Source organism: Leptonychotes weddellii, chromosome 4 (genome assembly GCF_054177405.1).
Source record: "Leptonychotes weddellii isolate Sample4059 chromosome 4, ASM5417740v2, whole genome shotgun sequence".
NCBI classification, from domain to species: Eukaryota; Metazoa; Chordata; class Mammalia; order Carnivora; family Phocidae; genus Leptonychotes; species Leptonychotes weddellii.
In genome coordinates this window covers 155979612-156004985 of record NC_138372.1, presented here as the reverse complement: position 1 = coordinate 156004985, position 25374 = coordinate 155979612, and the positions used below count along the sequence as shown (strand labels likewise).

Genomic DNA, 25374 nt, shown 5'->3' with positions numbered 1-25374 from the left:
TCGTTCCCCCCCACGCCCCCCTCCGTCCCCCAGCCTCACCGGCCCAAGAGCTCTCTCGCAGTCCTTCCCCTTGTGGGTTGCGCTGACCTCCCACTCCAGGGGTCTCTCTCCAATATAGAGATCTGTCACCCACCCCACCCCTGACTTTCTCTCCCCCAACTCCCAGGAGTTCTGGTACCTGCTCTGAAAATAATAATAGCATTTTTTCCACCTCCTTAGACTCACATTGCCATTCGTTCCCTTCCACATTCCACTGTATCTCCCAAATTCTGGGGGATCTAAACAACTCTCTCTTCCCGCAACATTTTATAATGACAAATTTCAGGAAAACAGAAACGTTGAAAGACTTGTACAGTGAGCGTCAGTGAACATCTCACTGCTCCAGCAGTCTCCGAATCTCTACCTCGCTGTCCTCGAGGCCCGCCGGCCGACAAACTGCCTGCTTTTTTAAAGCACTTGAAGCTTGCAACCGTCAGCACTCCCCCCAAAGCCCTCTGCATGCCTGTCGATGGCTGGAGTTCAGTCTTAATTTACAGGTTTTTTTAAAGGTAAATTTTACATACAGCGAAATCTACAGATGTTGAGTGTGCCATTATGTGGCTGATTTTAAATGGTACGTGGAAGAGTGTTTTCCAGTTTAATAGTTAGGTATTTATTTTAACTTGTGTTAAAAAACAAACCCACCCGCTTTCCATATATGGTAGTGACATAGTTTCCTTTAACAGCGAATGTAGTATTTACTTGAGCTGATGTAAAGGACTGGGGATGGGGGGAAAAGGGAGGGGGCTTCCAAGTTGCTGAGGCTGTGCCTCGAGGTGTCGTTTCCCGAGCTGCTGTCGCTTCTGAGAGCAGCCTCAGCCGGCGAGCTCCGGGCCGCGGTGCAAACCTGGGGCGCCGGGAGGGGCGGGACACCGGCTGGATCGGGGGTCTGCGGTGGGGCCGGAAAGGCGTGCATGTGTGCTTGCCTGGAATTATTATGCATCTGCGCCTCCACTCCAACTCTTTGAGGCTGGGGATGTCCCCGTGAACACAGCAACCAGCACAGGGCCGGGAATACAGTAGGTGCCCAGTAAGTGTTTCACGAGATCACGAGTATGCAAACGCTTTGTACGCACTATTCAAAAATAAGACAGTACAGAAGCAGGAAGAATCCCACTCCTCCGTGTCCTCTCTACTCAGCGCAGTGGGGTCAAGCAAGCCACAGTGTTTGTTGACTGACAGTCCAGCAGGCAGAGGAAGACTTGACCGCGGGTGGGAGGTTGTCAAGAACGCGGTCGGGCGTCGGCGTTGGCGCTGCGGTCAAGGGAGCCCAGAACAGACAGAAGTAAAACCATGGTTTCTTATCTGAGCATGCGCGCCGGGGCCCGCGCTAGCCTCATTATCCTACGGCCGGAAAAGGCTCGTAGGTGCCTCGTTAGCGCAGTAGGTAGCGCGTCAGTCTCATAATCTGAAGGTCGTGAGTTCGATCCTCACACGGGGCACAATACTTTTGTTCGCTCTGCGTCTCCACTCCCGCCAGGACGACGGGTTTTATTTGCTAGTCTGTGCACAGGGAGACCCCGGCGTCCGCGCTTTTCCGCAGAGGGGTCTCCAGTGCGCCGCTGGGCTCCGCCTCGCCTCCCAGAAGAACGGGTCCGCGCCCGCTGTCATTGCTGTGAAGTCTCCCTTCTCTGTTCAGGGCCCGGGACCGAGGACTGGAAGGAAGGCCGAGGCACGACGACAGGGGGACACAGGCGGGAGACTGGCCGCGACCCCGTAAGCCCCTGACAAAACCGCAGCTTCCCCTGCGCGCTGCGGCGGGGGGGAGGGGGTGCCCAGGAGGCAGCACCCCTGCCGCCCAGTCCTCCCCCGCCGTCCTGCCCTGGCCCCGGAGGCCGGGCGCTCGCGGGCGGCGCGCACGGCCGGGGGTTAGGCCGGCCGGGTGCTCGGGGTCCGGCAGCGCGCCGCGGGCGCCGCGGGAGGGGGCTGATCCGGGCCGCCCGACAGCAGGGCAGGCTGCGGCTGCGGGGCTCGGGAAGCGGGCGGCACGAGCGGGCCGGGCGGCGGAGGGCACTGAGCACCACCGGGCAGCGTGGGCCTGCGGCGCTGGGAGGCGGCGGGACCCGAGGGGGCGGCCGGCGGTGGGGGAGCGCTGTTAGCAGGGCGTGCGGGCGGCTGCGGGGCGGAGCGGGACCCGGGGCCGTGCTGCCACTGCGGCCGAGACAGGTGCACTTGCAAGTGCGGTCGTCACCGACGGTTCCTGGTAACTGCTCCTCCGCTCGGGCCAAACGGCAAACCAAGTGGGGATGTGCTCGCTGTAACCGCCCCTTCATCCGGCCAGGTTTCCATGGCGGCACCAATCTCTGCAGTTCCCCCCGAGGGACGCGATGATACTTCTCGCTCACTATCCTGGGAGGGAGCGTCTTCCAGAGGCTTTCGCTTCGTTCTTTTTACCATAAGGTCCCTTGCTCAAGGAGTCGTGGTGCCAGTGCGGAGATGCTGCCGTTTGTCCGCTGGGTTTATTCCGAGGATACGTTCAGGTACTCAGGGAATAACCACAGTTGGCTTCGGGGCCCCACTGCATCCGCTGTGACTCCAGCTTGGCCCCAAACCCCGTCACCTGCCACCGTTAGCCCTGACTTTGGTGGACACGGGAATTAGTGTCCATTTAGAGCCAATGTCCAGGAGCCCCTCACGGGCTGGAGCCAATCCTTCAAGGTAAATGGCAACAGGTCCCTTTGGAAAGATTTGGGGGATTATTTATAGCATAATAGGTGGCACTCACTGCTGCAGGATCCTTCCTGGGGGGGGGAGGGGGGGCTGGCCTTCTCCTTGGGCAGGAGGCTTTGGATCTGGAACTAAGTTTTGGTCTGGAAAGGGTGACAGGCATGGCTCTCCCCGTGGTGACTCAAGTCAGGTTTTCAGCCAGCAGATCTGGAAGCTTTCCTGTTACATACATGGAGTCACATTTTAGTAGACTGCCAACTCTTCCATCCTTAGGGACAACATAACCCATTACCAGTAGCCCCCAATCCCCACTATTACTGCTTCTCCACTGCCTGCTACTCTGAATGGTTGCCACTCCACCTCTGCTACTTCGGAATCCTATCATCTCTCCTGAAATCAGGGAGGGCCGATCGGCAGAGGCATCTCTCCCCGGCTCACCCACAGAACCACCCGGAGCTTTTCCCTAGTTCGCAGATCCTCCCTTGACTCGGTGCCTTCCCGAAACGTCTTTGGGGCTGAGCGCATAGCTGCGCGATGGGCCACAAGTTCCTATGTGATCCATCCAGGCCTACATCCCTACCTTCCTAAGCTTCTGGATACCTTCAGCTACATCATGCCAGGCAACCTTTGGCGTCTGAACCCTGATTATAAAGAGAGCAGCACTGAGTCCACATTGCTGTCCATCAGCAGGGTAAACTGTTAGAGCCGCTTTTAATGGCTCGGCAGTGCCAGCCACGGGCTTCCTGCCTCTCAGCTGCCATTTCCGTCTTCCTCCCTTGCTGCGCGGTGAGCCACGGGCCTCCTCGGGCACGAACGACCGTGCAGGATGGCACCCCGGCATGGGGGGCGCTGGCGGACGTCGCAGGAGGAACGGGCCTTCTCTTCCTCCTTCCAACGGGCTGTTCTGCTCCTTCTGGTTCCTGCTTCCCGGTCCGCCAGCCGTGGGAGGCTGTGGGGACAGCCAGTGGTACTCCGCCCCGGCCGTGTGCCCAGAGTGCACAGTCTCGTAGTGACTTCACAGCCTCCGCCCGATGATCGCGTTGCCACAATCCTCCCATCACAGACGGGGAATGTTCCAGGTCTGATGCCCGCAGCAACATCCGGCTCGCTCTTGGCACCTGCCTTCCAGCCTTGGTCCGCCCGGGGCGCGCGGGGTGGTTTCCCACGGCCCTGTGACACGGACAGTGCCGGGCCGGGCGCGCGCCACCCTGACGACACTCAGGGGCCTGCTGCGCTGACGCCCCAGGCCCTTTGACCCCGCAGCCTTGGGTCGCCTGTGCCCCGGAGACTGACGACTCTGGCCTGGGCAACCCAGAGAACTTCTCCGCCCAGGTCTGAACCTGAGCCTTGTGGAGGGAGGGGGCCTCCTTTCCAAGTCTGTCCTTTACTCTCCCCCAGTCCTTGGTACCCAAGGGGGTTAAGTTGAAGATATGTCAAGAAGCAGGAAGAGATCATCAGAATGCTCTTGACGTCTTTAAGTTAGTCTCCTATCATAGTATAGTAACTCGCTCTCTCTGAAACGTTTCCTGCTAAAATTGCCGCGTGGTTCGTCTCCTGGCTGGGTCTAGACCCGGCTCCGGAAGCTGTGCCGAGGGCATGGGTACCAGCGAAGTAAGCCATGGCGGCGCTTTCCTTAGGCCTACTGCGGTACTGGCCAAAGCGCAATCCCTGTGCCAAGGCCTTTAGCAAGTGCTCAGCTCCTGCTCAGCATCGGGGAATTCCTACTGGAGAAAAACCATATGAATGTAATAAACCTGACAAGGCCTTTAACCAAGTGAATAACTTATTCAACACCACTGAATTCATACTGGACAGAGACTCTTAAGTGTAGCCGACGTGGAGAATTCAGCTGAAGCCCCAAATTTATCCAACATGGAACACTTCACACTAGAGAGAAGCCTTGTGAAGGTAATAAATATGAAAAGGCCTGTAGGAACCGCTCTGCTTTAACAAGCTCAAGGGAGTCCTGGAGAGAAACTTCTGCAAGATAGCCGGAGTGGGAAGAATTTTAGCTAAGCTCAACCTTTCTTCAATTCCCAGGGAATTTACATTATAAAGAAATGGGGGTTAAGTTGAAGATATGTCAAGAAGCAGGAAGAGATCATCAGAAATGTAGTTGGTTCATACATTACGTGCGCTAGAGTCTGAAAATGCCAACCAAGCACATATGACCAGAGATTTAGCCCAGTATCTGAAATTTGCTCTGGCAGTGACGTGATCAAGATTATTATTGGGAGAACTACAGAGTCAGAGAAAACTGAAGGAATTGATAGGAAGAGCTTCATTTGGTTGAGGGTATGCCTGTCACTAGATAAATGGAAACTTTTTAAAAATGAAATACTGTAACACTATAAAAGAGGTGTGTGTGTTTGCAAAACCAGTCTGAGTAGGTGTGAGTGCTGGTAAAAAGGGGACCGGAAGTAGAGGTGAAAATCCGGCTTTATGTAGCTGATTCTGGCTGGATCAGGATACTTTAGAATTTGAATCCTTTTAGGTGAGCAAGCGATTTCGAGTTCACCCAACTTTCCATTCTCCCCTGTACATTTTATATTCTGTGACTTCCTGTTGCCAGACACGCACCAGCTGGCCCATGAAGGCACGTTTGCCGCTGCCTGAAAATGGCCAGAAAAGTAGGCTGAGGAAAGTGCTCTTGGGAAACCAATGCCTTGCATTAGGACTTTGCCTACTGGACAAGAGAGCATTTTGCTTACTGCCAGTATTTGGTTTACTATAAGATTATGCTTAAAAAAAATTATGCTTTATGACCACAGACACAATTACTACTATGAATTGCATGCTTACTCTATGTCAAGCACAGTCCCAGAATTTTACATTTTAATTTAATCCTCACATCAGGTCCCTGAGCTATTTCTACCCTCCTTTTAGAAATGGGTTCAGGGAAGGTTCTGGAAATAATTACCCAAGATGAGGAAGTTGTGAGTAGCCCTGCTGGGGAGCAAAGAGCCAGAGCGGGGAGAGCAGGCGGGGCTGTCTGGAGAAGCAGAGACAGAGACTGGGGTGGGCTCCCTGGGGAAGGGGGGACCCCGCTGCTGGGGGGCTGCTGGGGGACAGAGGGCCACCGTGCACACTGTCAGTGCTCCAGGTGTCCTGCTGACTTCTCTCTCAGTTCTGGCCGTACAGATGTTGAGATGATTTCCTGTTCTTTGTTTCTCTGTTTATCTTTAAAATAAACACTCATCAACTCAAGTCAGAGATTTATGCTGGTCCTTGCAACCTGGAAGAGCCTAACACAAGCTTTAAAGCTTCAAAAATTTTATTATGAAAAGTACAAGAAGCCATTTACAAGCCCAAAGCATCAGAACGAAATAGTACACATAATTTTTATACACACATTTTTTTCTGTACAAAAAGGTTGACCTCTCTAGGGATACAAAATAAATAATCTGAAAATCGGTGTCACTGATTGCAAAACAGGTGTCTCTCCGACTCTCTCAAGCCCTCTGTGTGGCCAAAAGGTGAGGCGGCTGACGTCTGTTGCGGGCCTGGATGGTGAGTCTTTGGCGAAGATTTCGTACTCTCTCCACAAGATCCCGCTCCGTGGTGTCCCACTGTATTCTTCTTTGATTTAAAGAAACTTCAAAACAAAATTTAAAGTTAACAACAGTTTAATTTTCTGATGTTAGCAGTGATATAGCATTTATTTTAAAGGTAAATACGTTGTCAAAAACCAATAATGAAACGAATATTCGAGAAACCAAATTTCTCGAACAAAAAAGCCTAACCTATTGTTTCCTATATTGTTCCATTTACAAGCCAAATATTTATTTGTTGAATTGAATGAAGGCTATCAGAGAACCTACTTGCTTTTGTTTATATAGCAATTGTTTTTAAATTTGGGGGCTATAGACTATAGATAATCTTTTAGATCAGGAAAAAATCTTGTCCAAGAGAGGGTGAGTGAGTTAATGGTGAGAAAAAGCACTCCAAGTTGCCAAAATTAATATTTAGAAAAGTACACGAAGACTACTTTCCCAATGACTAAATAAAAATAAATACATCAAATGGTTTTCATAGTGGCCAACACAGGAGCGTCCAATTAAAATATTACAATGTGTCCACATGCAACAGCCATTTCATACTGCGTTTGAGGGGCTAGTAAACACTGCAATCTGAAAAAAAACCAGCACCTTAAAAATACACTTCTCTCAAACTTACATATTCAAACAGCTCCAATTTCTGAATATGATACTTTCCTCCATAGGAATACAACTTTTATGTTTTGTTTTCTGCTAAATAACCTGAGCTTACCAAATGTCTTGATTTGATTTTCTAACTTAGAATTACCTAACTAAAAATTTAAGTTCTGACATGTCGGACTAAAGAACAGCTGGAAATCCCATGTACTTTCGTTCGACCTACACGTGACTTTTGGTTTAATTCCTAGTCTGACACAGAATCTATGGATGCATATGAAGCATGAGTTAGCAAAAATTTACAACACTGGAATCGCATGCCTTGTTTTTAGGGATATTTTTTATAAAGTTTGTCTTCAGGGGACACTGTATAAGAATCTGTTCTTCTAAAAGAACTCAAAAGATCTTGTTAAATTCTGCTCCTTCTATATGATGGTTTTGTTGAAAATGTCAGTTGAAATCAAAGTCTAACAGAGTTTCTTGTCCCCTCCCCCGTTTTAAAAAGAAATCAAATACTTTACTGGGAAAACAGTCAGCTCCTTTATGGGCTAATGCTGTGACTTTTTTTTTTTTAAAGATTTTTAAAATTTATTTATTTGAGAGAGAGAATGAGAGAGAGAGAGAGCACATGAGAGGGGGGAGGGTCAGAGGGAGAAGCAGACTGCCTGCCGTGCAGGGAGCCCAATGCGGGACTCGATCCCGGGACTCCAGGATCATGACCTGAGCCGAAGGCAGTCGCTTAACCGACTGAGCCACCCAGGTGCCCTGCGACTCTATTTCTGTATCACGTTTCCACCCTGTCCCTTGCAAACATAAACAAAAACTTGCAGGGAATCAAGCGGAGGATCAAAAGTCCGCCATTCAGCAGGAAGCTGTTTGTCTTGGGCAGGTGGGCCGCTAGGGGCCCTGGTGGTCCACCACAGCGACCCGGGCAAAAACCCCTGTCTTCAGTGGCTATGGGACAGGGCCCAGTCCAGAAGAACAGAGTCAGAAAATTCAAGTATGCAATAGCTTTGAAAACTAATGCTCAGATTTTCTCTCCACGAGGGTGTCAAAACTGGTTGTGAAGATCATTACTTTAGTGACAGACTTCTGTAGGCGCCTACGACTAGTATCAGAGAAAGGAAATGACATCAGTGACATTCATCTGGCAAATGTTCGCTGCCTGGTTTCGGTCTGACCAGTTTGTTCTCTAGCTAGAAGAGCTGAGAACCCTGCGCTCTCCATTTCAGGAATTTCCATTATCAATCCCTGGGAAAATGGCATCAGCAATGCTGCCAACACAATTCAAGCCACAGTCTTGCTTAAATGAGCGCTGTGTTTTAAATGACGGAAGAAAGATTTCTTGCTTATCAACTTACTGCACGTCGAGGAATCCACTTCCGAAATGTCATCTAATTGTGAGGTCCGAGGCGCACCGCTTGAGGCGACCTGTCCGTTTGGGTAGCTGGGCACTGCTGTTACAGAAGCGAGGAGATAGATACAGACGGTGTTTGGGAGTGAGTGGAAGCCATTGTGAATTCCAAACAGTCCCTAAGAAATGCCAACTGCCACAGATGAAAAGCCCCCACTTCTGTTCTGAGAGCTGAAGTTTTGGTGACATGTTTTAAAAACACCTTTAGCCAAGACAAAAAGCCAACCAACCAACCACTCAAAAATAGAGATGTTAGGAGAGAGATCCCAAATATTTCTTGGACAAGATTATGAAATGTGATGAGCAAGCCTTCCCTGAGAACTCCCCAGAGCCCACCCTTGGCAGCTTCCACCGGGTGGGGCCTAATCGCGGCAACAGAGAGCATGTGATAACCAGCGAGAGGCAGGCTTCCAGAACAGCGAGCGGAGCAGGGTTCCGGCACCAACCTGGTGCCTCCCCCCGTTTCTTGGTCAATTACTCACCTCAAAAGTTATACTGGCCCCTCGGCCGTGTTTTCACTGTTCCCCAACTCTTACACTTTTTCAATAAGACACCAAGGTCTTTTTTTTTAATTTTTCAGGCAAGTGTCATGACTGTCCCTTTCTACTCCCATCACTAGGGTCCAAGCTGCTAAGAACCAGGCCCAGACTGTCTCAGTTACACTGACTCATTAAGATGCCTGCCTTTTACCTGGTCTCAAGGGCTGTAGCTAATGGTTTTAACTCACAGTTTTAGCTCAATGAGTCATTAAGACTATTTGGGGCTGATTACCAAATGACTCACTTGAACTGGCGTGGGGGAAATGGGATGTGAGAGTCATCCTCAAATATGTGAAGGGCTGTCATGTGGCAGAGGCAGTAGATATAATCCGCATTTGCGCCTAAGAACTGTTTCCAATGAGGGAATTTACAAAAAAAAAAAAGGCATATTCAATTTTACACAAGGAGACATAGCTTGTAAATAAAATACTGGCAGAAATGGAATTGGGTAGTGAGCTCGCCAGCTCCATGATATTCTGGCATAAGCTGGATACCCACCATTCACTACTGCACCAATGATTTGCACAGATCCTGGTTCCTCCAGATCCTTTCATATCTGAGACCTCTCTGGCCCTTGTCTCTCCTCTGTCCTCCAAGAGCCATACTGGCCCGGGGTGTTTCCTTCCTCTTCCTGAAGGGCCGTGGTGTAAACATCACCTCTGTCCCGGCACTGAATGGTCCCCTCTGCCGACAGCCGTGCTTCAAACATTGGCTGAGCAGACTCACCTATGAACTTTTAAAACAAAAATCCAGCTTCCTAGCTTCTATCCTAGATCTACCAAATTAAATCACTGTTGGTGAGGTCCTTAAGAGGGTTGTTTTTTTTTTTTAAGATTTTATTTATTTATTTGACAGAGAGAGAGACAGCGAGAGAGGGAACACAAGCAGGGGGAGTGGGAGAGAGAGAAGCAGGCTCTCCGCTGAGCAGGGAACCTAATGCGGGGCTCGATCCCAGGACCCCGGGACCACGACCTGAGCTGAAGGCAGACGCTTAACGACTGAGCCACCCAGGCGCCCCGGTTTGTTTTTTTTTAAATCTGCAATTTACAAAAAAATACTAAATGCTAACGGTAACACATAAAGAATAAAGCAAAAACTCCACCTTATGGTTAGGGTTAGGGCCAAGAGGAATGGCAGGCCCAATCTGCTGGCACTGTGGTGAACTTCCCAGGAGTTTGATTTGAGAGCGTGGGTCAAGGGAGTGTCAGGCTCATGGTTTGCGCCCAAGGGGCTGGCAGAAAGTGGGGGTTCGCTGGAATGGGCATGCAAACTTCTACTGCACTATATGGTTTCTGGAGTTCCAAATGGCTTGGTTTCCTTCTGGGTGGCAGGCTGAGTCCTCTGGTATTGCTCAGGTGTCCACAATCCCTGGGGCTTTGGAGCCAGGCCTCTGGGGACAGACTCCTCAGAAGCCATGCTAGGGTTAGGGGTAAGACCTAGGGGCATGGCAGTCCTGATCTCCCGGCGCTGTGGCGAGCTTCCCAGCGTTCTGTGTTAAGGGCGCGCGGCATGCAAGTTCCCGCACAGGTTTTTGTACAGACTCGTTTCCGAATCTCCTGGGTACATACCTATGAGCGCAACTGCTGGGTCATACAGTCACTTTATGTTTGACCTTCTGAGAATCCTCCAGACTATTTCCCAAAGCGCCTGCCATTTCACACAAGCTCCAGCACCGTCCCCATTTCTCTCTGACCCTCGTCAACAGTCTCTGTGTTTGATTATAGTCACGCTAGTGGGTGTGAAATCGTATCTCATTCTGTTCTTGTATTTTTACTTTTCACATGTGGTTTTGGTTTGTATTGCCCTAGTGACTGATGGGAGTTAAACGTCTTTTCTTGGTGTGTACTGTGGCCATTTGTATCTTCTTTGGAGAACTGTATATTCAAATCCTTTGCCCATTTAAAACTCTGCACTAATATTTTATAGGACATGGCTATTCAGCTACAATTTAAGTTTATGGACCACGGATTTCAGGGGCAGCAAGGGCCATTCACATTGTCCAGAAGGTCCTGTTTTCTAGAAAATAATAAGAATTTCCTCCTCACTGCTAATAAAGATTTGACACTAAGCAAAAATTTTATTTTTTTGAAGACTTATTTATTTGAGAGAGAGAGAGAGCATGAGTGTGGGGAGGGCAGAGGGAGAGGGAGAATCTCAAGCAGACTCCACGCTGAGCGCAGAGCCCAACGCAGAGCTGGATCCCAGGACCCTGAGATCATGACCTGAGCCGAAATCAAGAGTCAGACGCTTAACCGACAGAGCCACCCAGGTGCCCCCCACCCATTTAAAAAATTTTAAATAAATGAGCCGTCATTGGCAAGCTCTTCTCTGTTTCCTACTTCCTGGTGCCTCCATTCTGGGCCCTGAGTGACAAACAAATGCCAAGCGCCTCCAATCAAAATGCCATTTTCCTAATTACAGCTGATGATCTCCTAGTGTTAAGAGCAAGTGACTCTGATTTCATTTACACACCCTGATTAAGAAAGTGACAAATCCTTACACGTTTGCCTTTTGAAAAATGGATGATTATATTAACCAAATTATCTCTCATTGGTGAAATTTAGGAAAGTTAAAAAAATTGAAGTAGCTCGGTGGGACGACCCCACGGAGGCAGAGGGGCCAGTGTGCGGGAAGATGACTGATGACCGATGGGGAAGCTTCTGCAGTTTCTTCCTTTTTTCTATTTCTAAATCCACAGGTTCTCTAACAGCCTCAAGCATCGTTTCTTTCTAGAGGAGGGGTAAGTGCGAGAGGGTTAGGGACAGGTAGCAGCTCCACAGCTTACTCTCTCTTGTAAGCCAGCTGTAAATATTTGCTTTGTGCAAAGAGTGACATTCCCCTCCCTCCTGCCCCAGGGGCGGGAATCTGGGACCTGAGTCTAAAGCACGAGAGCTACTGAAGAGTTTCAAAAGTAGGCATAATTAATGCAGATGCTTCTAACCTACATTTCTACTTTTCAAATGTGTGAATTACAGAAGTTACACCCACAGCGACATTATTCATAGAAGCCAAGAAGTGGACACAACCTCAATGCTCATCAACTGATGATGAATGAATAAATATAATGTGGAATACCTCCGCAACGGAATACTGGCAATAAAAAGGATGACATACTGATGCATGCTACAGCGTGGATGAACCTCAAAACATCATGCAAAGTGAAAGAAGTCAGACACAAAAGATCATAGAGTGTGTGATTCCATTTATATGAAGTTTCCTGAATAGACAAATCTACAGACACAGGAAGTTGATCTGTGGTGGCCAGGGGCTGGGAGGGAGTGAGGGGAAATGGGGAGTGACTGCAAATGGATACAAGGTTTATCATGGGGCACTAAAACCGTTCTAGAATTGATTACAGTGATGGTTGCACAACTCTGTGAATATATATATATATTTTTTACATATGGCAATACCATAAAATTGTATACTTTAAATAGGTAAATCATATGGTATGTGAATTATTTATCAGTTAGACTGTTACTAAAAAAAGGTAATCCATATTTATTAAAAAAGACTAGAACAATACAAAATGTAGTAAAATAAAAGTTCATCGTAACTGCACTTGATTTTAGAATTCTAAGTAATTTAGGTTTTCAGTTGATGCCACTCTAAGTCTGGCACCAAAACCCAAGGGTTATAGTAAGTTTCCTTGTGCTACTTTACTATACTATTGTTTTGAGGACCAGCTATTGGCAAAGCACACATTTTTATCAAAATAAACTAGAAGCACTTTGGGAACAAATCATATTCTGATAGATTAAGAAGATAACAAGGACCATGGAACCATGGAATAAAACAGAACTGTACAGGATAGTTGAGAGCTTTCTTGATCAATCAGAGCTTTTTTTTTTTATTTTAAACAAAACAAAACAACCCCCCCCCTGCAAAAAAAAGTCCCAGCAACCAAAAAAAGGGTGACTAGTGATCACCTTTTAGCTGAGCACTAATTTGAATAAAGTATACCTCAGGGATTTATTCATGATAGCAGAGCACATGAAGTGCATAAGTCTGTAATATCATGAAGAGAAAGGCACTCATGGATACTCACCTTTACTATACAGATGTTCAGCATGTTCTAAAGCATCATTTATCTCTTTCTCTAGAAACCACTTTCTAGATGCATCTGCGAGAGCCGAAGCTTTCTTTTCTGATTTCAAATGAAAGTCTTTTTCTTTAGCTTCCTCCCACTATATGCAAATAAATGAAAGAAAAGAAAAATCACCTAAAAGTTGGGGTAATGTCGCTTCCGACAGTGGAGTAAGTCCCTTTTGTTTCCTTTACTCCACTTCCTTCGGGGTTCCCATGGCATGCAGGATCTGTTCGGTTTTCGGGTAATCTGAGTGCCTGTCTTTGACCTTGAGGGCAGAGGCACTTCTCACGTACCACTCAGTATGTCAGGGGGCCACACAGCACACAGATGGGTGCCCACTGTCTTTGAAACAACAAGTCATTTCAATACATGTCGAATCTTGTGGGATTAAGCTAGTTTTTTAAATTCATGACAATGGTCTTATTTAATCTGAACGCTATCCCTTAATAAAATTTGCCCAGCTCCGGTACACATGCTGACCAACCTCAGGGAAGTCAAGGAATTTCTATGAACCCCAACTTCCTTTTTCATAAAGTGAGAAAATGATGATCTTCAAATTAGCTCAAGGGTGACGAAAATAATGCAGTTAAGATATCCTACAACTCCCAGAGTTCGTCAGTGTTCTATGCCACAGCTCCTATATACAAACACACACACAGTCTTTATGTCATAGAAACGCGAATGCATGAAATAACACAACTTCAAAGAATCATCAGGGCCAGGAGGGACCACAGAAATCCAATCGTTTCCTGTTACTGAGGAGGAGAGAGAGTCTAAGTGATTTTAAGGCCACATGGTAGTCAAGCTAGCTTTAGAAGTCAGGATACCAGACACAAGGGAGTATCTCTGTATAACAGGAAAAGCCCTCACAGTGATTCTGAGTCCACTCTCAAACATACCACTTTACCCCCAGCCAGCAGCACCAATGCCAGTAATCCTTGAAGACGTGGGCCTCCCCCATGACTCCCCTGGGGGGCACAGCCTCAGGGGGTATCCCCCCACCCCTTCCTTGACTCAACGTGCTATCAGATAGGGCCGCGTACCCTTTAGATGGGGTAGCAGGAAAGTGAATAGGAATAGTGACTTGAAGGAAAGAGATTATAAAGAGCTTTTGGAATAGACGTCCCAACAGAGCAGAATAAAGAGGAATGAACTACAGCCAGTTCTCTGGCTCCTGATCTCTCCCTAGCTCTTCAGTGTCCTCAGGGAAGTCCGTGTGTCTGTGGTAAGATCTGCAGAGCATGGGTACTAGAGCTGCTCACGGGATCAACTGAAGGATACATCTGTGTGACATGACGTAAACTCTTAGCTGCTGCCCCAAAATCCTTTCTCTGATTCTTCTTTAGGAAAAGAATGCGAATTTTATTTGGGATGATAATGCTCCCTGCTAAAAATACCATATTTCCCAACACCCTTTGCAGGCGAACGTGGCTAGAAATGTGACATGGGACTTCTGGAAAGGAGTTAGAGTTGTCTCAGCTGGGAGTTGGACCTTTTATATGTCTGCCCTACCTTCGTTCTGCTGGCTGGAATGCATACGTGATGGCTGGAAGTCCAGCAGTCATCTTGGACGGTGAGCCATCCTTGAGAAGGAAAGCCACGCACCAGGAAGCAGTGCAGAAAGACTGAAGGGGCCACTTACCCTAATGACCTCGGAGCCGGGAAACAACCCTGGACTTCCTACCTCCACACTTCTTTCATGTGAAAAAGAAAAACACGTCCATCTTGCTTAGTCACTATTATTGCGGGTTTTGTTAGTAGCAGCTACATATAATCCCTAACTGTTTAAAAGTCGTCTACATTGTAAGAATCAAGAATTAGGTAATATTAGTAATATTATCCCATCAGCCAGAACAAATCTACTCCAGGAAGCTGAGTTGAGAGGTGCTAATGTAAACAAGAAAGATGCCTAGTCATTTTTAGGTATCATATTAGATTACTTCTCTGCACATACCTATTACAGTTAGATGATCTTTAAGATCTTTTCCAACAAAATTTATCTGGTTTGATGCTTTTGTCATTTGATTATGTAATATTTCAAAATTTAAATGATGAATAACAAGAAATTTGTGACACCATTCTTACCTTTTTAGCTTCCTCCCCCATCATTGCGTCCAATACTTCTGTTTCTTTCCTTCTGTTTTCCCGAAGAAGTCTGGCCACTTCCTGGTAACACTCGTTTCGCTGCAGATCATCACATCTTTGTTTATGTAAAGCTTGAATTCGCCAGTCGGCATTTAGACATGCTTGTTCAGCTTTTGCCAAATTTTCTTCAATTAACTAAGAAATATTTGCAAATTTCAGAAACAAGGTCAGACTATATATAAAATACAGTATATCTGTTCAATGCATCCAAGTGTCTAGGGTAGCTGTTTTTTAAAGATTTATTTATTTGAGAGAAAGAGAGAGTGCATGGCAGGGAGGGGCAGAGGGAGAATCTTAAGCAGACCCAGCGCTGAGCACAGAGCCCGAGGCAGGGCTTGATCTCATGACCCAGAGATCCCCACCTGAGCCGAAACCAAGAGTCGAACGCTTAACTGACTGAGCCACCCAGGCGCCCCTAGGGTGGCTGTTTATAACCTTGGTTGCATATTAGAATCACCTCACGGTGTTTAAAACAAACTGGTGTCCAGACCCAGCACAAACCAATTATATCAATCTCTAGGGTGGCAGGATATTGGAACTTTTTTTTTTTTTAAGATTTTATTTATTTTTTGACAGAGAGCAAGAGTCAAAAAGAGAGTCAAGCAGGGGGAGTGGGAGAGGGAGAAGCAGGCTTCCCGCTGAGCAGGAGCCCAATGCAGGGCTCAATCCCAGGACCCCGGGATCATGACCTGAGCTGAAGGCAGATGCTTAACCGACTGAGCCACCCAGGCGCCCCAAGGATATTGGAACTTTTAGAAAGGTGATTCTAATGCATACATAGTCAAGGTTGAGAATTTCTAGGCTAAGCATTAAACAATTTCCATCTTTTAACCTTTTGAAAAGGAGTCAGAAGAGCTCATTCTTACAGACTGGACTAAAGCCTATAAGGAAAAATTAATGGTAGGCTATTCTGGTGGGACCACCTAAGGGATTGTTGTTGAACAGAAGGTAGGGAAATCTTACACTATTCCTGGCTTTTGGACCAGGGCCAGGCCTCACCACAGACCCATTTAGCATTTTGCTAACTGGATAATAGAGAAAGTTCTTTCCTGAAGTTCTCAGATTCTATTGCAATTCACTTAAGCCAGCATTTCTGAAAGGGTACTCCACAGAAATTCTACAAAATAAGTTTGGGAAATTTTCTTAAAGAAAATATCCTCAAATGTGGCAGAAAAATACCCAACTTTAAACAGCACTTCCAACACTTACTTGCCACTCTCCACTTTACTGAGTAATAGTTAATTAATATTCTACAGAATATACTTTGGAAATGCTGGCTTATATACCAGGCAAAGACCTGATGTTTTGCAACTAATCTACTCAGGGACAATTTCTGAGACATAACACAGTAGGTTAGTATCTGTAATGTTACCATTTCCCTTTTATTTTCTCCTAAGTCTTAAAATTCTTAGAGTATAAAAGATACATGTATATGTCTGGCAGTGAAGTGAGTAACCTGTAAAAATAATGTGAGATTCTAGGAACTGTGATAACTGAAGCAAAGAAATGAATTAATGCAACTTTATAGAGTTTAATGCAACTTTATAGAGTTTAATCTTGAATTTCTTTTTTTGAAAGGATGAGAGATGCGGGGGGGTGCAGGGCAGGGGAAAATAAATATATAAAAGAATGACAGACCTGGCCCCCTCTCTATATACACTAAATTTGCCGTATTTTTACCTCCTGAGTTTTTTGGTTCTGAGTTTGATCTGTTTCTATCAGTTTATGAAACATGTGTTCTTCAAGATCCACTTTTCGTCTAAAGGCATTTGCATCTTCTCTCATTTCTTTTGCAACAGCTTCCTGATTTCTAATAAGATTCTGTTAAAAAAATCAATTGTAAAAAAAAAAAATCACAAATCTATATAATAATGCTAGAACACAAAATGACTTTTTTTTCTAGAATACTAGCACACAAATAAAAAATTGGCATTTGATTTTCAAGTAAAAAGCAAACAGCAGTGACATCACGGAAAATACAAGAAAGGACCCCTGAAAATTCTCTCATCCAAAAAAGCATTGAGAACACAGGCCGACCAACTTTTTCAGAACTCTGAAATTAACCAAAGGCTTGCAGCAATTTGGGGAGCATTTACTCATAAAAATGGCTGAGTCCTTAACAAATACAAACAAATTAAAAAAAAAAAAATGGCTGAGTCTTGGTAAGAAGAGTAACCCTTAGGGCATTTTTAACTTGCACTATCCCTAGTCCCACCCCACCCCTAAACTCTGCATTAGCCTTGAAAACCAGTAGCCTGGCAGCCAATGGAGGGGGTAAAGTGGAGTTGGAGCTCCTTCAAACTCCGTTTAACCTATTTGGTGGTTCTGAAAGAACCCACTCCCAAGGTTGTCTTTATCCATCCTGACTCAGAACTCACTCCTTTGAACAGCCTTTTCCCTGGGGACATTTGCTGAAAAACATCGGGGGAAACTGTTGAATATCTTGGCTGCCTGAAGCAGTGGATCACAGTGTAAACCACAAGTTAATCAAAAAGATTTACAGAAAAAAAGTGGAGAATCAGATGTCTGTAGGGGACTTTGAAAAGCTCTGATAGATTCCTGGGACCCTAAAAGTCCATGTGCATGTGTAAGGCTGTACACATACCAAGGGCTATGTGAACGCTCAGATCTGAGAAGGTCCTGGGCTCTCAAGTCTGGTGAACTGAGGTACCACACGGTCAGGAAGTGAAGTCTAAGATAGAGTTGTAAACTACGGAGCTAGGTGTTGAAGGCGTGCCCCAACATAGTGCCCACAGAGCTCACTGGCAAAGACTAGAAGTGTTCTGGTTCAAGGCAACTATGGAAATCTGTCTGGTCACTAACACTGAGTAAAGGCTTTAATTTAGTTCTATAAATTAATTTTTACAGAATTAATTCAGACAAGTGACTAAGTAAAGAGACAAGAAACCCCGAGGAGGGGGGAGAATCTGATTTTCAGAACTGCCACATTACAGTATTTAAAATATCTAGTTTTCAACAAAAAATTACATGAGATATTAAAAAACAAAAGAATAACTCCACGTACTCCGAATAGTTAACCACACGTTCTCCATTAACCACACGTTCTCCAAAGAAGTTATAAGAACGGCCAATAAATATATGAAAGCATCACTACATGGACTAGCATCATTAGTCATTAGAACAACGCAAATCAAAACCCCAAGATACCACTTCACACCCAGTAGTATGGCGACAATCAAAAGGACAGACAATAACGACTGTTCACAAGAATGTAGAGAAATTAGAACTCTACACTCCTAGGGACATATCTAAGAGAACTGAAAATATATGTTCAAACAAAAAGTCGTACATGAATGTTCACAGTAGTACTACTCATCCTAGCCAAAAAGTGGAAACAACACCAAATATCCACCAATTGATAAAAGGATAAACAAAATGTGGTCTTATCCACACAATGGAATATAATTCAGCCACAAAAAGGAAGTACTCACTCATGCCACTACATGAATAAACCTTGAAAACATTATGCTATGTGAAAGAAGCCAGTCACAAAAGATTATACATTGTATGATTTCATTTAAATGAAATGTCAGAATAGGCAAATCCATCGAGACAGTAAATAAGTGCTTGCCAGGGTCAAGGGACTGGGGAAGTGAGTGCTAAACGAGTACAGTGGTTGAAGGGAAGGATAGCACACAGTATTCATGAAAATTTAAGTTAAAAAAGCAAAATACCAATTGTATGTACCAAATAATCTCACTTATCCTTATTGATGATATTAGCAGTTATTTTCCAATTTAGGGATTTATTTCTACTTTTCTAATTATCTACTGGCAACATAATTACCTTCATAATGAAAAATAAAAATGTTTTCCAGTGTTATGTAGAGAAGATATATGTATGAAGAATTTTATTGCCACAAATTGTAAAGCACTTAAACATCCAACGACAGAAAAAAGTTTAAATAAGTTATGGTTCATCAGTATCTATTACAAATGACAACAAGATATGTAGTCATTTAGAAAAGGGATTTTATTAAGTAAAAAAGAAAAGCAGAATATAGAATCTTAGCTACTCCATAAAGAGGTAAAATGATGTATGTGTAGAGATTAGGGATTAGGAGGAAAACAGTGGAAATCTACAAACAGCAAAGAGGAAGGAAGACAAGGTGGTGGTTTAAAGAAGCAGACGGGGGAAAGAAGTTGTCCATCCATTCTGTAAAATGGTAGAGCGTTTTAGGCCAAGGGGCAATGATGGGAAACTAGTATCTACCCAGCTCGTGCCAGTACCAGACACTGTAAGGGTGAAGGGTAACTTAGTAGCCGGAGTTATTCAAATCCTGCACATTCCGAAGGAAGGATTAGCCCTTGACCAGTTCTAAACCCCTGTAATCCCCTGCCTAAGAGTGTCTCTGTATGCCTGGGCCCTTGGGCTCTGCCAGATAGTTTGTGCTAATCACGTGGCTTATGGTAGGAGCTGTAGGACACACTGTATCAGCCTGACCTCTGCAGAGCAAGTAACTAGGGTCAGGCACGTGCACACTCCATGCCTATGTGAGTGACTCCCAGTAGAACCCTGGATACTAAGATTCGAGTTGAGTTTGCCTGTTGGCAATGCTCTATATGTGTTGTCATACATCTTTGCTGGCAAAATTAAGCGCTATCTGTATGACTCCACTGGGAGAGGACAAGGGGAAGCTTGTGCCTGGTTTCTCCGGGACTCTACCTTATGTGCCTTTTACCTTTGCTGAGGTGTTTTGTTGAGTAATCTCTACCCCCATCATGGGGCTCAAACTCATGACCCCAAGATCAAGAGTTGCATGCTCCACTGACTGAGCCAGCCAGGCGCCCCCTACCTTGGCTGAGTTTACTCTGTATCCTTTCAATGTAATAAACCATAACCGTGAGTATAACAGCTTTTCTGAGTTCTGTGAGTCCTTCTAGCAAATTGCTGAACCTGAGGGTAGTCTTGGGGAATCCTGTCACTGATATATAGATATTAATTCATTTAATCCTCACAGCAGTCTTGGCAGGGGTGGTCCTACGCCAAGGAGAATGTACATGTGCCTGAGAGAGAGACTGAGACAGAGGCCGAAATTGGACTTGGTGAAACAGGTTTCTAGGAGATGAAGGGGATGGAATCTGGGTCAGAGGTTAGTATGTGCTTGTTGGTTTATATTTAATTTTATTCTTTTGTTACAACAAATTTTATTCAGGGGTGCCTGGGTGGCTCAGTCGTTAAGCGTCTGCCTCCGGCTCAGGTCATGGTCCCAGGGTCCTGCGTTTGAGCCCCGTGTCAGGCTCTCTGCTCCGTGGGAAGCCTGCTTCTCCCTCTCCCACTCCCCCTGCTTGTGTTCCCTCTCTTGCTGTCTCTCTCTGTGTCAAATAAATAAATAAAATCTTAAAAAAAATTTTTTTTTATTCAAATTAGATACATATGGGTATTGAGCATATATTTCCAATAGGGGTCATCACAATACTGTCTGTTTTCTGGGATATAATTTGTTTACAAACAGACGCAGTTAATCAAACTAATGTAAGAGCTAAGTTTGGCAGATAAAGTATTAATCACTAAAACTGATGAAAATGGCAGGAGCTGCACATCTGAATCTAATGGACCAGATAAAGTTCATGATTTTATAAGTTAGTTTTGTTGAGTAGGCTTGGTCTTCTCTAACTCTAATAGTTTGCTTAATAAATACTTTCCTCAAAAGAGGGCAAAAATGATAACGATCCATAGAAAGAAACTCAGCATTACTTCTGGGGCATTCCTGCCCAAAGCGTGTTAAGTTGAATTGTATCATGAGGAAACAACAGACAAATGCCAACTGAGGGACACTCAACAAAATATCTGGCCAAATGCTTCAAAAATATCAACATTATAAAATATAAAGACAGACTCAGGAGTGGTGCCAACATAAAGGAGACTAAAGAGACATGACAACTGAGAAAATGGATTATCTGAGATTTTCTTTTGCTCTGAAGGACATTTGTACCACAACTGATAAAATCTGAATAAGGCTTATACAGTGGATAACAATCATTTGTTCATTTCCTGATTTTGATCATTGTTCTGTGGTCATGTGATGATTCCTTGGTTTTAGGAAATATACACTGAAGCTAAATTTAGGGGGAAAGGGGCATCAGGTTTGCAATTTTCTCTTAAAAAGTTCAGAAAAAAAATTTATCTACGTGTGTACAAGTACATACAGAGAAAGAGAAGGATAATGCCAATTTAGCAACATGTTAATATTTGAGTATCTGAGAAAAACATATTTGGAAATTCTTAGTATTTTTCTTGCAAATTTTATCTTAATTCTGAAATCATGCCCTGCTGGTGCCACCACCCACCTCCCCCAAAGAAAAGACAGTAAAAAGTAAATTTAGGTTTGGTCCAAATGAATTGAATCTAATTCAAAATCATAGGAGACTTAGTCAGGGTGTAAATCCCTGCCTCAGTTCTAGAAGTAGTTCAGTGTGGAACTTTAAAAAGTGTTGTAGATACGAATGGATGCCGTATGTTTTAAATCTTATTTAATGTGAATAACAATCACATGTTACCTGTTACATATTTGCAGTTATCACTTTCAAATTATCAATTTCAAAGTCTCACTTTAAAAGAGGCTGAAGGAAGTGAAAACTTATGGTTTCAACATTAAATAAATGAATAACAAAATGCTTTTCCCAAATAATAAATATTTATATTAACAAAATTCCTTTTTCCAGTGTCGTGGAAACTAAATTATATATTCTAAGAAGATACTTGATAATTTATTTCCAGGAGATTCAAATTTAAAGTACTTTACAGCTCTTGTCTGATTTACCTGACTTACAAAGACCCTTATGAAGTACTGGGTCAATTTTGTAGTCACTATCACACAGATACAGGAAAACTTAGTAAGTTGGTAGAAAATTGTGAGGCAAAATCTGGGACTTACATCTGGTACCTCAGACACTAGACTAAGTCGCTAAGAGAAACATGAATTAAAGAATTACAACAAACTGTACACTCAGACATTCTGGCTACCTTACAATCCTGGATGACACTATATTCTGTTTAAAAAAAATTAAATAAAATGAATATTACAAAATCATGAATAAATACAATCTAAAAAGAGTTCGTATACGCCCTGCTTCTCTCATGGTGGAAACAGATGATTTATACCTTCTCATAATGTCTTTTTTGCGATTCGAGTTCCAGATGTCTCATTTCTAGGTCTTTCGCTGTAGTAGCAATTTCTCGATCTCTCATGTGTAGCTATGGCCAAACAACAAAGTGTGAACACCAGAAAGAATTTACAAGATAATTTCTGTTTAACAGATTTAGTAATCTTGTAATCCAAACAACCCACTAAGAGTATTTTAAATAAGTATTGGGTTTTGATACCAGAGTAACTGATAGTATATTAACATTCACTGTAGAATATAGGAATAATGCCTGAGTTAAAGTTAAAGCTTAATTTTCTAAAAAGGAAAGTACAATTACCATATGCTCATCTACTCAGGCTGCGAGAACAGACGGCAGTTCTTACCACACTGTATCAGCCAATATTATGAGTTAGAAAAACTTGAGCAATTTAAATTTGCAGTGGTTAAAAATATAGAATGTTTAATCTTATTAAATATAACTATATTTAATGTTCTTTTTGATTAAATGGCTATACTTAAATTTTTTTTTTAAAGATTTATTTTTTTAGAGAGAGAGAATGAGGGTGAAGGGCGGAGGGAGAGAGAGAATCTCAAGCAGATGCCCCACTGAGCACAGAGCCTGACATGGGGCTGGATCTCACGATCCTGAGATCATGACCCAGCCAAAATCAAGAGTCTGTCACCCAACCAACCGAGTCACCCAGGCACCCCTATAGGACTATACTTTTATAAATTCAGTTTGGCAACTAGTAACTCCAAGTTCAAATGTGCTCTGCTTGGACTTAGCTAATTTAAAGTTCACCGTTCATCAGACTTTGATTACTTGGAAACTTTTTACTCCTATACACTAGAGGGTTTGAATAAGGCCCTCTTTAGGTAGATAGAGAATCTTAGGAGCAGTCTTAAATAAATACTTGGCTGCCTAAAGTCTCCCATTTTTTGAGGAGTGATATGTGTTTCAGAAACAAAACAACCTATAACCCCATCTAAGCCCATTCATTTATTCAGTAAACATTTAATGATTGTATTATTATTTGCATCCGTAAGTATTAGACATTGTAAAGATAAAAGATACATGATCAAATATCTATCACTGGAGAAACAAACAGTAAAAATGAAAATACAGTGGGGTGTACAAGAGGGACAAACATCTGAGAAGTAAATAAACCACTGACTGGCAACCAGTTTCACTTAAGGAGGTTACTGGGAAGGCAGCTAGCTCAAAGTGGGGATGTTCGAGTTCATGAAGTAAGAGCAGTAAAAATGCCAACAGGCAGAGGAGAGGTTTGGCATAATTAATCATGCTTTTCAGGAATTTCAATTAGAGAAGCTCTTTTGCTTATGAATTTTTAGACAGACAAATAGCTTAGTGCCCGAGCAAACCCAGATCAACTTTGCTGACGCTAATGGATGTGCAATCACCCATGCGTGTCACCGTGGACTCAAGTCTTCCTGCTGGTGCCTGCGCTGTGAGGAGAAAAGCTCTGGCAGTTTAGCAGGTCAGAGCGCACTATCAGAATAGGGAGATGAAGGACAGGAGACTGGAAGGGTAAGCAGAGGCCAGATCATGCAAACTGAAAGGACTTTACAGGATTCTTTGAAAAAAATTGCCTTCACTATCTCAAAGAGTTTGGAATAAAGAGGTCAGAGTTCTAAGCCCGTACTACTTTTGGAGAAGAACATACGCTCTTCTAGAATAATGAATTATCAACCTCATTTACTCAGTGAGATCATGAAAAGGAATCACAGCTTTCAAAAACCAATTTAAAATTAATTGGCTTCAAGCAAAACAAAAAGTATTATGCTATAAAAGAGATGACAGATTTCGAATACAGACAAATTCAAAATACTTTCAAAGATTGAAAAAAATACTTAGTATTTTACCAAAACTAGGTTTAAAACTCCCTAAATTAAATAAATTAAATAAATTCAATGCAATCCTAATAAACATGCCAGCAGGATGGGGTGAGGTAGGGATTCAGAGTGATACGATTCTCAAAGTGTATAAGAAGAGACTGCAGAGAACCCTGAAAAGGCAGACTAATAGTGGGAATGAGGCCCACTAGTTAGAAAAAGATCATGAAGCTGTTGTTCAGGGTGGTGCTGGCTTAGGAGCAGACAGAGCAATGGAGGAGATAAGATATATAAGGGAATTTAACACTGAATAAACCATCAGTTGGCAAATGACTTTGTTAATCAACAAATGGGTAGGACTGTGTTCCAATAAAGCTGTATTTATGGATACTGAAATATGAATTTCATGTTTTTTAAAATGTCACATAATATTCATGTCATGAAATTACTGTTAGAATTCTTTTAACCATTTAAAAAGTCAAAGCCAGGGGTGCCTGGGTACCTCAGTTGGTTAGGTGACCAACTCGTGATTTTGGCTCAGGTCATGATCTCATGGGTCATGGGACTGAGCCCCGTGTGCGGCTCCGTGCTCAGTGGGGAGTCTGCTTGAGGTTCTCTCCCTCTGCCCCTACCCCCACTCACGCTTGCTCTCTCTTTAAAATAAATAAACCTGAAAAAAAAAGTGATCAGTCCAAATTGAGGTGTACTGTAAGTATAAACTGACTGCTAGATTGCAAGATTTAGTATAAGCAAAAAGTAAAACATCTCATAATGTCTTTATACTAATTACATATTAAAAAAATTGGAAAATACATTGAGTCAAACAAAATGCTATTAAAATGATTTCCTCTGTTTCTTACCTTTTTTTTTTCTTATTTTTTTACATGTGGCTGCTATAAAACAAAATTGCCTATGTGGCTCACATCATATTTCTACTGTCCCAAATGGCACAAACAGCCCATGTAAATTGAAAAGAAAAAACTTGACGGAAAATGGACAAATATGGATATACAATTTATAGTTCTTCTACAAATGGAAGATAACTGGAGAGATATTTAACCTCACTAGCAAGAAAAAAAAGATAAAATACACAACTTCCACCTATGAGATTGGCAAATATTAAGACTGATGTACTCCAAATTGACTAGGGTATAAGCACTCTTCTATATACACTTAAAATAACTTAGGTAGGTTCATTTTTGGAGAATAATTTGGTAGGTCTTGGAATTTACTCAACAAAACTATGTGTGCAAGTACTCAAAGATTTGTACTGAGAATGTATAACCTAGCACCATCTTGTACAGCAAAGCACTGCAAACAACCTCAATGTCCAACAAACAGCAAAGGATTAAGTAAATAAACT

The 25374-nt window shown here is 43.7% G+C and overlaps 1 protein-coding gene, 1 long non-coding RNA gene and 1 other non-coding gene across 11 annotated transcripts in view; 2 read left to right on the top strand and 1 right to left on the bottom strand.

Moving 5' to 3' along the window:
* Positions 1–1408: 1408 nt before the first annotated feature.
* On the top strand, positions 1409–1481 carry TRNAM-CAU (transfer RNA methionine (anticodon CAU)). Its single transcript has one exon. It is a non-coding gene; the product is annotated as a tRNA-Met (tRNA).
* Positions 1482–5962: 4481 nt separating this feature from the next.
* The window catches only part of TBC1D31 (TBC1 domain family member 31), a 64950-nt gene continuing 45538 nt past the window's right edge, over positions 5963–25374 (bottom strand). For 4 of the 9 annotated variants that reach the window (XM_081816475.1, XM_081816481.1, XM_081816477.1 and 1 more), the window contains 6 exons: positions 22174–22266; positions 16729–16869; positions 14989–15183; positions 12862–13000; positions 8222–8317; positions 5963–6301 (listed from right to left, as the gene is read on the bottom strand). In XM_081816475.1, coding sequence (XP_081672601.1) covers positions 6159–6301; positions 8222–8317; positions 12862–13000; positions 14989–15183; positions 16729–16869; positions 22174–22266 — 807 coding nt within the window. In that variant the 3' untranslated portion in view covers positions 5963–6158. Of the gene's footprint in view, positions 6302–8221; positions 8318–9631; positions 11543–12861; positions 13001–13387; positions 13541–14988; positions 15184–16728; positions 16870–22173; positions 22267–25374 lie in introns of those variants that run through there. The other 5 variants (XM_081816476.1, XM_081816478.1, XM_081816479.1 and 2 more) reach the window with 5 other exon arrangements.
* On the top strand, positions 11414–14991 carry LOC145720971 (uncharacterized). The gene is made up of 3 exons (XR_014144367.1): positions 11414–11553; positions 11789–12002; positions 14325–14991. It is a non-coding gene; the product is annotated as an uncharacterized LOC145720971 (long non-coding RNA).